Here is a 14,631-nt window from a genome sequence, read left to right on the forward strand (position 1 = left end):
GCCGATTTTTCTTTTGTGCAACAAATGATAGACGGGGAGTGTTTTGGAAACTCGTTTGAAACTGGTCACTATTTTTGCACTGTTTTGTAATGGAAGTGGTGTAGGAACTTCACTTTTAAAGGCAGTTTTGTTTAGATACTGCGAATATTTCTAGTTAATATGTCATTTTATCAAAGACAGTGTATCATGGTGTGCTTTCTTTGCTCTTCCTGAATTCGCAAGAGGTGAATTAAGGTGGCTATGAAGTGTTTTGCCTTCCTCATCAACAAAGTCAAGCATATATCCATTTGGCGTAATGACAGGTTCATTTTTTTTTTAATCATTTTTGGATGGGTAATTCTGAGACAGTATTAACGCAGCATTACTTTAATGGAACGGAAGCCAACAAGGACTTTCCAGTGCGATTCAAAGTGGCTGAATTTCTATTATTGGTTTAAGGGCTAAGTTAAGGTTTTTACACTTCCTTATTGATGGGTGACGGGGTCTTCTGTCCTCTGCTATTATGTCCTGTCGGGTTTTTAAAGTGACTGATGTCTTCTTTGCCCTTTATGGTTTGCTGATATCACAGGAGGGAACCAAGATTTAGGAGTGTGTGACATTTTCCAAAGTGCCATTGAATATCTTCATGCATTTGACATTAGTTTGGTCCTGAATGTTTGTTTCAGTGTGGGCGGCGCCTCACCATGAGGGCTTTGAGCTAATGGGTTTATTTTTCAGTCAGGTCATGCATGCACCATTTTGTCTTCATTTTCACACCCGAGAGGAGCTTGTAATCTCATAACAGAGAAGCTTTCCACAAAATAACTGGGGCAAAGTTACTGTGCGGTTTTGTATGTCACAAAAACTATTTTCTTTGAGGTGAACCATAATGCACATTTCTGTTAAAACATTACGGTTGTTTAAATGAATGTTAAGCTCTTTTGATAGCATCTGTGGCATAATGTCGATTACCACAGGAAATAATTTCAATTTGTCCCGTAGTTTCTAATAGTAAAAGTCTATGGAAAGGCATCACAGACGGATGAAGAGCCAAAATGTGAAGCTCATATTTTTGTTAAAGCATTTCTATTCATTTTTCTGTGTTATTTGGGATTTTAGCTGTGGGACGACCGTCCTGGACTTCTAGTTTGGTGTTGCTTACATATTTACTGTGAGTCGTGTCATGTAAACAGTATCTTTTTGGTATCCCGTGCATTTTGTATGATTTAGGGGTTGAAATTGGATGTAACTTTGTTCAAACAAGGTTAGTAAGCAATTTTGTTTGGCTAGTCTTAAAAATGATATTGCTGTTCTCTAAAAACATTTATTTTGGTGCAATTTCTTGCGCTTGTAGACTTTTATTGTGTCGCTACATTACTGTAAATGTCATTTTTGCTTGTTTCTATAAACTGAGGGACAATTAGAAATGATTTTCTGTGGTAAAAGGGCTTAACATTTTTGGCCTAGGTGTTCATGTACTCTGTGTTTGTGAGTGTCACCTTCTTCTGTGTGTATTTATGGGTGTAAAATGCAGGAAATGTGTCCGATATGCTGGTTTTGAATTTTTTAAACCCTCACTAGGATATGCAGAAAAAGTATAAACCAAAACGTTGGGATGTTTTGAATGAAGATAAATATATACAGTTACTGCCACTCCTCCAAGCCAAACATAAATGTATTTAAATATAGTATAACAATTAGGTATATGAATTCATTTTAACATTAAATTCAGTAAATGCATGCACGCACATGTGCCATGGCTCTCACACAAACACACACACACACACATCCTGATCAGTCAGTGAGTGCAATGAAGGACAGAGAGGAAGTCAAAAACGATCTGTATTCGCGATGTTTCAGATAAATTAGATTATAGCATCACTGTCGTCTGTCTGTGTCCAGAGCAAATCACTCTGTGTGTCCGAAGGCTTTGTAAATAGACTGTGATTGTGACGTGTCTATCATGTTGTCCCTGAGATGTTAGTGTGTGTCTCTCATCTCGTTCTCTAAACACTGCCTTTCTCTGCAGTTGTCGGCCACACACTGACTGTAATACACAGATGTATATTCACAAACTCGTGTCTCTTGCTGTATGTTGTTCCGGTAAAATCACGTTTCTATTGTACAAACTTCAGTCTGTGCACTTCACACGATCAACATGGTAAATATTTAACGAGGATCAGTTGTGATGCAATCTTTTCCCAACATTCTATTTTCTTTTTTCTTCTTGTTTTTTTTTTTTTTACCAACTCAGGCGTCACTTTTGCCTCTTACGATGAAAAAGCTGTGACTGACAAGTGTCTGTGCTACCCAGTGACTGTGCAGTTTTAAACTTGTCCCTTGAATGTCGACTTATTTGCAAACTAAGAGAGAAAATACATTGCAACTGCATCGAATGATTTAATAAACAATTGCAAGCATGTTAAATGCGCTTTCCGATTCAACCGATTGTTTGCGTATTTTCAAAAGTCCTCACCATGTAACTATATGTATGAAGAAATATGTCTGTATCTATATGAATATATATTTAAAAAATTGCAACTCTGGCAATGCAGGCCTTGTGATCTCTGCATCTCTGACACAACCTGTCCGAAATAAAAGTTGCCCAGTGAAATGTGAATTATATACTCATATGCATGTGACAATGATGATCATATTTTGGGAGTGGCATACGAATACTAACTTTACTGTGACGTGATCTTCTGTTGATATGGGGCTTGTATATCCAATGCCTTTGACAATCATCTGCACATATCAGAGTTTATATTCCATGCTGTAAAGCAATGGGGAATGAATGATTGTTTTTTTTTTCCTTTCTTTTTCCTTTCTTTCCTTTTTCCTTAAATAAATCCTGAATGATCATGATATGTCTTTTATGGCTCAATAAGATTCAAGGATCTCTGTGACCCGCATGTTTGCATTCAGCTTTTGAACACTGTGTTTTCTGCCATTAGTTTGGTTTGGATCGCTTTCATTAGCGGTCAGTCAGGCTGGACGTGTCTCCCACCAGCACATCTTCGGGCGCTGCCTCCTGCTACTGACTCAAAACAGACTGGCAAGAGACCATGTGAACATCATCCAGCCATGCATGACCGCTTACGACCCCAGGCATCTGTGCATGTGTCTGGCCAACATGTTAGACATTAGCTGTGTCGAGGAGCCCACATTGAAAATTAAGCTTGCCAAGCGACTCAATATTCAGAAAGTAGGCAGATATTGATAGATAGATAAATAGATAGATCCAGGAGCACTGGCACATTTACTGCAGTATTCAATAAAAACAACTGGATAAAACAGATCAAATAAACACAAACTTAAACTTAACTATGTCTTACAGAATATATTCAGTAACAGCTCTGAACGATTCACTGACTGAGCGAATCTGATTCAAACAGGAAGGTGTGAATCGTTTTGACTAATGAATAATTTTGGATTTGAAAGAACCGGTTCATATTAGTTTCAGAATCGGACATTTTGGTGTTCACGTTCTTTGCAGAAGCACTGGCACGCGCTATCGCCACCTCACGAGTTTTCTGACGATTGTTTACTGACTGTTGGTAACGGCGACTAGATTTTAAATAAATGTCGCGGTTGATTATCTTAATAATTAGGCTATATATTAGCTATTTCTATTCTTTAGTAAAAATAAATAATAATCTGAAAAAAATCTGTTAAAAAACAACAACTAGCGTGTAGTTACGACACGTACCAGCAGGGGCTAACCAGTTAAATTCTGACCCCTGACCCCTTTACTACTTAATGGGCAGTTAGCTTTTGCATTTCTATCTATCTCATGTGATGGACAAGATATTGAGTTGAGGTTTTTCCTTAATTTTCTTTTATGCATTTATAAATTCCAATCCAAGTCCAATCAATCAATCATCTGTCTAAGCTGATGTGGAAACTGATCAACTGTCTTCTCCAAATTGTAGACTACTTCTGCAGACCTGACAGTGCAGAAACCAACTTTCATTTTACAGACCAACATCCCAGACATCTTAAAATAGATGCTGAGATTTCCCCGGAGGAAAGCACACATTGTTTTCCCCCTCACACCGCTGCAGGGAGCAGCAGAGTTTCCCTGTCATTATCCTCTTAGAATAAATGACTTTTAACTGCATCGCCCCGAGATGTGACCAAACAAACTTAACGGTGGGAAATTATGAGTCATGCTAATGCTATAGTTTGGAAAGCCACAAAAATGTTCATCTTTTAGTTTGAAACAAGGGCATTCCAGCAGATGCTGGGGGTACAAATGGGATAACTTTCCCAGAATAGTGGCACACATAACAGAGAAATAAGTATTTTATGTGCACTGACTCACACACACACACACACACGCAAGTCTACAAAAGAGATCTCACAGATCCAGCAGGTCATTCAAAATAAAAACCTGAGCCATTAGATGGCATCTCTGGCTCTTTGTCTGAGGTTTGACACAAACAATCAATTATTTACCCCAGCAATGAGTTCACACACACACACCTATCTAGTCATGCAAAACTGTCCAAACCAACTAGCCTGCAGTGCAATTGATCTCAAACAGCTCACATGAAAAGTATAACAAAATTGTTCAACCGAAAAGGACTGAACATTATGCAAACTGTGATCAGTCAGATGAAAAACACCTCAACACACACACACACAACATGTTATGAAGTCATCTTCACTCACCAATGAAGTTCACTTGAAATGAAGAGATGTCCAACAGTCTTTATTTTGAGCAAATTTTTTCAGATCTGCCAGTCTATGAAGGAATTAATTTTCAATTGAAAGCATGACTAGGGTGTGTAAACGAAATCACCCGGTGGCCATCTTGGCAACACCCCCAACGTTCGTTATTATGAAGTACAGCTGCTACCTGCTATCCATCTGAAATGTCCAACACTATTGGCCAAGCATGTATCAATTCAGAAATCAAATCTGACAGCAGTATAAAACTTTTTTTTTTTTTTTGCATTTACAATTTGGCTCAAAAACAGTTACTGATATGTTGCACACGCATGGCGTTCTCCACTTCCCATGCTGAGAAAAGTTACTTCTTGTAAAACACAATTTCTGTCTTCTTTAAGGATTGCAAATGCAGAGATGCTATCAGCCATTATCAAGTGACCAAAGCCTTAACCCTGTCTTTAGTTAGTCTATTTCTCTGGTTCTTAACTTCAGTCAGAACATCATCAGCTCCTGCTATCAACCTCTGGCCTCTTAGTTCCTGCTATTTGATCACATCTGCAGCTCAAAGACTTTGATAACAGACTCAGACTGTGTTGAAAGTGGAAAAATGTCAATCTGGTATGTTTTGTATTGGGATCAGCTGGGGTTAATGTTTATCTGAGGACTGTGTTTGCTTGGGTTGGAGTGAGATTGAACCGTCTTAGATCTATACGTTCACCACTGTGTGCATGCTGATATGCTGTTGTGGTCGTTTTTTGTGTAGCAGCAGTTGAAAGACTCCTGCAAAGTTCAATATTAGTTCACAATGAGTCATTTTTGTGGATTTAGAGAGCCTACAACTATCTGGGTTCAAGAACTGGTGAAATCAAAGCTACCGTCTACTTAAATGTGTGTTCAAAAGAGAGGATGTACACTCTCTAATGCTGCCACATGTGATAGGAGTCAGCTGGGTTTCTGTCATATCGAATAAGAGAAATGTTTTTAACATTTCTTTCTACTGCATGATGCATGCAGAGTTTCATTACTGGAAGAATTGGGGGTGTAAAGATGAAAATGTTCCTGTGTGTGTGTGTGTGTTTGGTCCTGGTAAACCCTACATTATGGGGACAAAATGCTGAAAGTTTCTCAGAATTGAACTCAGACACATGTTAAACACATTCTCTCTCCCCTTCCCCACTCTCTATCTCAATCTGCTCAGCAGACGAAAGGAGACAGCGAGTGAGGATTTGCCGTCACTGGATCGTCTGCTTGATAACTGAACCTGTGATGCATTACTATCAGCCTCAGAAAGGAAGAATCAGATGTAATTCAATGCAATCACAGTATCTGATTGTGCGCGTGTTCTCACACTTACCTCTGATGTAACTCTGTGAAGTGTGTGTGTGTGTGTGTGTGTAGAGTGATGTAGCTATTCAGGACCTCTATATTTCCTCTTTTAGCTTTTTTTCTTTATTGGGACATCAGCTAGTTTGAAAATGAGAGTCTGATTTAAATTTTGAGTTGATTAATTCTTTTGATTTTGATCTTCACTTTAAGACAAACATTTTATTAAAAGTTTATTTGAATTATTGAAAATGCATCAAAATTACCAATGTTTCTTTAAGAGGGCAAATTAGCTCCACCCCCCTCTAAACACTTTTGCTTTTCTTACATACATACATTTATATTTATATATAATACTCATAAGTATATTCATTCATCCATCTGCACAATCCAATATCAGCTGTCTCAGACTTCACAGAAGTGTGAGCTAATTGCATTTGTGCTAACACTTGAGTTTTACAATTACAACTAAAGACAACCTAAAAATACTTTGAAGAAAGACAGACCAATCACAATCCAGTATGCAAATATTATGATGACAACACTGCTGTCTGTTACATCTTAAACGCTGAATATTGTAACAATTTTCAAACTTTCATCTTAAATTTCTCACAAACTATAGCGTTTACATTTGGAAGCATAAGGGGCAGTTCACACCGAACGCAAATTTATATTTTTAACGCATTTATATTATTTGGTTTAATTCAAAATAAAAGTCACATATTTTTTAATATGACAGAATTAACCCAACTACATTAGGTTACACTAACAAGTAATTTTTTTAATAGTTGTATCAGAAATAAAAGTATTAAAAGTATTCACTTTTAACACTATCATCTTAAAGTTTAAGCTTACTCTTTTAGTGTCAACATTAAAATTATGTACAAAACATTTTAAGCATTTGGAGCTTAACTGCTGTGGAGAGAACAAAAAATTCAAATATAATGTATTTGAAGACCGCCCTGCAGTCCGTGTGAGGCGAGGCAATGCACTGCAAAAAGCAGTATATTTGTCTTGTTTTCCAGTACAATTTTAATGTCAATCACTTTAATTTTGATACATTTATCAGAAAACAAGACTAATTGTTTCATGTCATCTTGCTTCTCAAGTAAATGTCTCTGTTTACGATGTTAAGATATTTGTCCTGGAAAACAAGACAAAATTCAGAATAAGAAAACCACTTTTTGTGTGTGTGTGTGTGTGTGTGATGAGCTCACAGTCCATGTGTGTATCTGTGGCGTGGAGGGTTGTGTTGGGGTGGAATTGCATTGAGGTGAAGTCCTGCACGTCTCTCCGCCGTCTTCACGAGCTCTTGGAGCTCCTGGCGTTCCCGCTCTGCGCGGCGGGACACCTTCCGGGCTTTCCTCAGAGAATGCCTCAGTTTCCCCACTCGTTCTTTTAACTGTTTATTCTTCCTCTCCAGCTCGGCCACGCGCTCCTGGAGCTGTCCAACCCGCTCCTCCTCCTCAAACAACACCTTCTGTACGGAGGAACACAGCAGCTGAAAGAGAAAGAGAAAGAGAGAGAAAGAGGTCACTCTGGTACGTTATAATCAGAGGTCTGTGCACGCATTGATAACCTGACCGAGTGGAATGAAGGTCAATATACAACATGACATCATTTCCAGCCTCCGTCAGCCTTATTATTTCCTGTTGAGCGCTGCCTTTCTTCTCTGGGCCCCTACAGATGCCAGCGTGTGTGTGTGTGTGTGTGATGGAGGCAGTTCAAAAGTGACATGCTGTCATGCCCACGGTAGACACAAGTCGAGGCATGCTGAGTGTGTGTGTGTGCATGTGGAGTGTGTGTGATTGCTGTGTGTATTTGAGCGATGGGAGGACGCATGTTCTCCCTGAACAGCGGAAAGGTCCAAATCCCTATTGTAAAGGGCCAAAGCTATCCTGGACAGAAGAGCGTTCAGAGAAATAAGGAGTGATGAGAATAACTGTTGTTGTGTCCTACTGTCCAAACAAAACACACACTGCTGTAACAACAACAGCCCTCTCCAAACTCCATGAGACCCAGAGCCAGAGACTGACAAGTGGACACCAACACACCTAAAACAACACACATGCTGAAATAAACATCGCCGCTCATTAACAAGGCCTTATGTTTCTCCTTTTGCTTGTGAAACTATGTAAACAGCTATCTAGCAATGCGATTTAATATACAGTTTTTCTCAGTCGCTTTGGTGCATTTCTCACATCACTCTTTACATTTGCACAACAGTTAGTTCAACCTCCACAACATTTAGTCATTTGTGCACATCATAGTAGCAGTTTCTCATTCCTTCCAACAAATTGCAAATGCTTTTGGACATGCATCAATTGCTTTCATACAACTCTCTGCTGTTTTATAACATTATCATTTGCTTATGTCATGTCAGTCAAAATTAACTATACTTGTGAATGCTGAATAGTCATTCCATATAAAACTAATAGTCCTTATTTCATTGCTTGAGTCATTACATACAAAAATGTTGAACTAGTTGTCAAAATCTGTCAAGCAAATTTGACAAATTTTTTTAAATCTTTTTTTTTTCCTGAAAATGTCTCCTAAATTGAACAATTTCTCTCAGGTGAATCTCAGCTTTCACTGATGATGAACGTCTGGATGTGCATGAATGATTACAGTACTATGTATGTTGTATGTTCAGTTCCAATATGTACTGCAGTATTGTGTACAGTTGTGCACAGCTCTACCCAAAGGGAGTTTATGTTTGTTGTAAATAAGGGTGTATTTTTTCTTTTGCACAATGCTGTGAAAAAATTAGAATTGCAAAGAGCATTGTAAAAATGTGAAACATACATATTCAGTGTCTTGTACTCAGTTACCTCACTAAATACAGTAATGTGTAACTTTACTGTATTTTTCAAATGGCTGTGCAAATAGTATGTAGTGCTGTCTTGAGCATTTTCAGGTAGTGTCACCAAGATCTGACTTTTTTGCATTGGAAAACATTTACAGAGTAAACTGTCATAATGAAAACATGACAAAGCCATTTGACTATCTTGTTCATAAACAATGGTGTCAGGACTTTTCATTTTGATGACACTGACACTTTCATTGACATGAATACTTGCTTTTGAGGAATGAGCTATCCATTTTGAGCAAGTGACACGCTTTTGCAGGTAATCAACTAGGTTTTGCAGTTTGTACTAATTGTTTTGAGAACTGCATTAACTGTTGTGCAAATGTAAATAGTGATGTGAGAAATGCACCAAAGCGACTGAGAAAAACTGTAATACGATTTCTTCTTAACGTGGGTGATGTGTATTTACAACCACAAGAGCCAAACATGGCCTGCTTTGCTTTCAGACCCAAACTACACCCAGATGTGGTGGTCAGTGAGTCGTCTTTAACAATAGAGTGTGTTTTTAGAAATGAAAATAAGACAAGAAAGCAGAAAAGATAATGAGAGAAAGAATGAGGAAATGGAGAGAGTTTGGGCACACATTTGGGTTTAGATAGACAGATAGATTGACAGATAGACAGTGAGATAGATAGATAGATAGATAGATAGATAGATAGATAGATAGATAGATAGATAGATAGATAGATAGATAGATAGATAGATAGACTATTAAATGATCTGCCTTCAATTTCCAACAAAATGAAAAGTGTTTTATATGGGACACAAGGAGAGCAGACAAACATGAAGCCACACTAACACACACACACACACACACACACACACACACACACACACACACACACACACTGTAAACCCTACATCAGCACAACATGAGACCTCCGGTTAAACGTTCTTTCAGTCAAAAGCTTCTCGTTATGAAAGCATGGATGAAGTTCAGAATCCATGCATGATTTTTGATTAAATACATTACACATTCAGACATTGTCCTGCAGTGGCAGTGGTGTTTTTCTGCATTTGTCTGAATCAGATTACAGTTTAATAAGTATAATGGGTGTTTAAGATGGATGGTACAGGAAGCAGAGGGTGACATAACACACACCGTTCTGGCTACAGTCACAAGAGCACAGAATCCCTCAGGCAGCCTCAATCCTTTTCCCACAGGAAAGCTCCTGTTTTAAACAGCTCTTATTATCTCTCTGATAATCAGCCCCACCTGTTCCTGCAGCACACACACACACACACACACACACACACACCATCATTATCTTTATCTTCTCTCTCTGCTGCGTCTGTCTCTGTGATTAGTGAAGTGTCACTGTATCTCTTCTATGATCTGTAACACTTGAGTAAATGTAACATTTTTAAAAATGTTGAGGGTTCAGAAAAAATGCAGTTAATAAAAATGAAACAGTTTGAACCCATATATTCCTTCATTGCACATAGACTGTCACATCTGTTTAGCACAGTGGACATCTGTTAGAGGAACCCTACACCTCCTCAGGTCACTGCCTCATATGTAGACAAGCATGGACACTTCAGCGACTGCGTTCACACACTGTCTGCATGACGTACTGTAATCTTCAGACTCAGCGGATGTCCGTGAACACCGACGGTGTGCATCCCGAGTTTTGAGTCCATGCGGACAGTGCATGTACAAAAGCACATGTGCGAGTGATTTGAACATTTGAAAACAAAAGTCAATGACACTTTAGTTTACAATCTCCTTATTACACGTTACATGTAGTTACGGTAGTAATAACTATAAATTATGCATAATTACAAGCAACTAACACTAAACCACACCCTAACCCTATAGTAAGTACATGTAGTTAATTATTATTACTCAGTACTTAAATGTATAATTACACTAGGCGCATTTCCATTACAGATTTGCGCAAAACTTTGGCGATTTTTTCTAAATGTCGACAAAAAACGATTGCGAAATGACGGCGTTTCCATTAACCGATGTTATGCGACTAAAACTTCATTTTTTTCCTCAGGTTTATGTATATCCAAGCCACTGCACTAGCCATTATTATTAATCGAAGGAGATGCATGTGTGTTTTCCAAGCATTAATGGTAAGGAACGACCCTTATTATACTTGTGAGCGTAAACCTGTTTGAGGTTTAGAATCCATTATTCCTGTAATTCTTTTGTCTTATATGAATTTAATAAAGAACTCCGTCTCGTATTCTGTCTTATTACTACGTCAGGTGACCTGTAAATGCGCAAAAACTGTTTCCATTGCAGTTTTGCGAAATATTTCTTTTTCGAATTGCCTGAAAAAGCACCTCACGCGAGCGTAAAAACTTTTTTGCGATAAATGTTTTTTGCCAAATCCATTGGCCGTATTTTCAATTCGCAATTTCAATTTGCGCAATTTGAAGGGTAATGGAAACGCGGCTACTGTAACACAGACACCTGAAAATAAAGTGTAACCCAAAAGTCCCACTTCCATGGTCCAGTTCTTTCCACGCTCATGGCCAAGGAGCACAAATCATTTTTCATTTTAATGTATATGTTTTGTCTGGAAGGAAAGGGAGATTCTCACTGGTTTACTCTGTATTTTCTCTGTTGGTATATTACACTCAATAAACCTGAAACTGTCCACCCTGAGCTGATGACTGTTTTTGGTTAGATGAAGTGGATACTTATCTGTACATCAGGATTCTCAATGTGTTTGTCTGAAGATAAGCCCCTCTCTCTAGACAGCAGACCACCGTCCGAATAATGAGCGCCCCTGTGTTTGAGTGTACAGCAGGCTAATCTCATCAAGGCAAATATAATTTCCACCAGTTGATACTGTGTGTGTGTGTGTGTGTGTTACATCCTCTCAAGCCCTGCCATAACCTCTGAGGACCCCTGACATTCCTCCCGTTCTGCATCGAACCGTCCACAGCAAACACATTTATTTTTTCTTTTAAAACCCACCGCCGTTTCCCCAAGAGGATGTTCACATGTCCATCTGACGTCTCCCTCACTCTTTCTTTTTATTTTCTATCTCAGATTTATTTTCAGTGGCAGATGTGTGTGTGTTTAGGTGGGATAGGTTGTCCAAGTGTGTGTGTGTGTGTAAGGTAGGTAGGGCAGCTCTAGCTGGGAGGTCTTTAATCCGGCCTCTATCGAGCCGAATGAACTCTAGAATTATCTCAGCCTCCTACCGTGATGAACAGTCACAGTCGTCAATACAAAGACCACCAAAGAAAGGGACTAGTGTGTGCTGTATGAACCAGAAGCTCCATTTACCCATGAGAACCTGAACATGTTACTTTCATATTATTCTCACTTCCTCACTTCCACACGGTTTTGGCTACAGCCAATCAGATGCCTTGAGTCATTATTGCAGCAGTTGTTATGTATAGTAATTTGCCAAGTAAGACATGTTCTGTTTTTGTTAGGTCATTTTGTTGATCCTGGAACAACATTCCAGTCCGAAAATTTTATCCTAACAATATCCCAACCCTTAAACCTAACCCTACCCATAAATTATCCCTGAAATCAGAGGGAAATGATAGGTGAATAACACTGATGTAGAAGCACCTAACCCTGTTTGTAATCCTAAACTTGACATAAATTCTAAACTTGTCCCTCAAATCTGATTGGCTGATTGGAGTGTTGTTCCAGGATCAACAAAGATGCTGATCTACAAACATATTGTACTTGGTGAAATCACGTTCACTGTTAGTGCAGTACTACAGGAATGGAAATTGGCTGCTGTTTTACTGTTAAAGCCCAGGTAAAAATAATAGTTGTGCATGCAGACACTCCTGTCTTTAAAAAAGGCCTTTTACGAGCTTCTTGAATTTACAACAGAGTCGTTTCAAAACAGAACGCACTCTGAACGTCTGCCTGTAACGATGCAAAGCTCACATACTGATGTTCACCTTTAGCAGATTCATGCCTTTAAATTCTCTTGACAAGATATACAGTTTTCTGCGTGCCAATGTTAAATCTACATCGTTCAGGATGTGCTCATTTATCTCTGCAACTCTAGTGCATATTGAGCACATCTGTGTCTGTGTGTGTGTGTGTTTATTGGTGCCGTACCCTGCTGTCTTCCTGGCTCTCCCAATCACTATTAAAGTTGTGCACCGTCTGTCCAGCAGAGCAGTTTGAGAACTGGAAGAGGCTGGAAAACAGTCGTCTGTTATCCAGTGTGTCAGGGAATATGGCGTCCTGGAAGTTAACTCCATGAGGGAGGATGTTGTAGTTTTCATCCATTCTGTATAAAACACACACAGATGTTTGTTTGCATATACTGTACTTCTGAGGATGACTTATTGGCTTGTTTGCCGTTAAAAGTATTTTATATAAATTTTATTATAATATCAAAAAATGTATACAAATACTAAAACGAACTAAAAAAAACCCTGTTCTTTTATTTTTTTTAAATAACATGCAATATTTGCGTCTTCAATTTGTTTTTAAGATAAAAGAGGCACCCCAATCTCGATATTAATTTTATTAACTTAAATATTACAAATAAAACTTAATTTTAACAGTTCATTTCAAGTCGAAATAAAATAACTTGCAGTTCAGCATGCGAGTAGAATGATTCAATAACCGCCTCTTAAAGGGATAGTTCATCCAAAGATTAATATTCTGTTATTAATTACTCACCCTCATGTCGTTCCATACATATCATAAGACTTTCGTTTATATGCGGAACACAGATCTTTTTGATGAAATCTGAGAGCTTTCGGTCTCATTGACAGCAACGCAACTACCACTTTGACGCTTCAAAAAGTTCATAAAGAGATCGTAAAACTAACCCATATGATTTGAATAGTGTAGTCAAAATTTTCCTTAAAGACACGACCGCTTTATATGATGAACATATTGAATTTAGGCGTAACTACGCGTAAAAAGTCACGTGTTTTTGAGCTTCCCGGCGTTTCATTGAGAACCGTACACCATGAAAATTATTCTTTCCCCCAACTTATGTTCAGAATAAAAACTGGTGGGAACTTGTTTCCACATAGAAGTGAACCCACCTAAGGAAGAATATGTAGGAGTTGTTTTCCATCACCGTGTGTGACTGACAGCTGAAGTACCCGAGTCCCGTGAGGTTGAGGCGCGAGCCCGCGGGCACCTCCAGCATGCTTCCCCACGCCTGGTCGCATAGCAACTCCACCTCCGCCGCGTACAGTAGCGCGTCCTCCGCGCGCTCGTGCTTCTGGTACGGCAGGTAGTTGTACAAACTGGACGCGTACGGCTCCTCGTGGATGGCCAACACCTTTGCGTACACGATGATCTCGGCGAGTTCAGCCCGACAACCCTCGCTCAGGGGTCGCCACTCGCTGGGTAGCTGGCATGCAAACGCGAACCCGAAACCCAGCGTCAGCAGAAGCGCAAGGTGCATGCTTCCCGTGCCAGTAAATATACCCACGCGTAAAAATGGCTCGTTCACGGGTTCAGTGGATAGGCAATGCAGTGAAGTCACCCATGCAACGGCCCGGGGTCAGTTCACATAGTCCCGACCTGTTCAGACTGCTTTGAAGGTTCACAAGTAAGAGTTCCCACGTCCTGCTCCTCCTCGATCCATCATCACCCCTAAAGTTTGTCTCAGGCCAATCGGACGCGCTGGAGTTTAACCAGCCAATAGACGCGCTGCATCCTGCGTCCACCAGCCTCACTCACTGCTACTGTGCTACATTCCTGGACAGAGGATTTGGACTCAATTTTTGTCTTTATACATTATACAGACATAGATAGATGACTGCCCATGATAATTCACTTTAATCACCAAAACTGCTCTGAAGAAAAATGTATTGGGCCATTG

The 14,631-nt window shown here is 39.3% G+C and overlaps 1 protein-coding gene across 1 annotated transcript; it reads right to left on the reverse strand.

The window, feature by feature from the left end:
• Positions 1 to 7,072: 7,072 nt before the first annotated feature.
• ccdc3a (coiled-coil domain containing 3a) lies at positions 7,073 to 14,345 on the reverse strand. Its single transcript, XM_084407557.1, has 3 exons — positions 13,844 to 14,345; positions 12,897 to 13,071; positions 7,073 to 7,477 (listed from the first exon to the last, which is right to left on the reverse strand). Exons 1-3 carry the CDS (start codon positions 14,209 to 14,211, stop codon positions 7,190 to 7,192), a joined length of 831 nt encoding a protein of 276 aa, XP_084263683.1. The 5' UTR covers positions 14,212 to 14,345; the 3' UTR covers positions 7,073 to 7,189.
• Positions 14,346 to 14,631: the final 286 nt, after the last annotated feature.

This window comes from Rutilus rutilus (assembly GCF_951802725.1).
Source record: "Rutilus rutilus genome assembly, chromosome: 4".
Classification (NCBI taxonomy): Eukaryota; Metazoa; Chordata; class Actinopteri; order Cypriniformes; family Leuciscidae; genus Rutilus; species Rutilus rutilus.

Bases quoted from the DNA above. Each gene is read 5' to 3' on its own strand.
- ccdc3a (XM_084407557.1), bottom strand. From the start codon at position 14,211: ATGCACCTTGCGCTTCTGCTGACGCTGGGTTTCGGGTTCGCGTTTGCA. The intron at 13,072-13,843 runs GTGGGTTCACTT...TGTTTTATACAG, and splicing joins TCCTACATATTCTTCCTTAG to AATGGATGAAAACTACAACA. The intron at 7,478-12,896 runs GTACGGCACCAA...TTTCTCTTTCAG, and splicing joins AGAGCCAGGAAGACAGCAGG to CTGCTGTGTTCCTCCGTACA.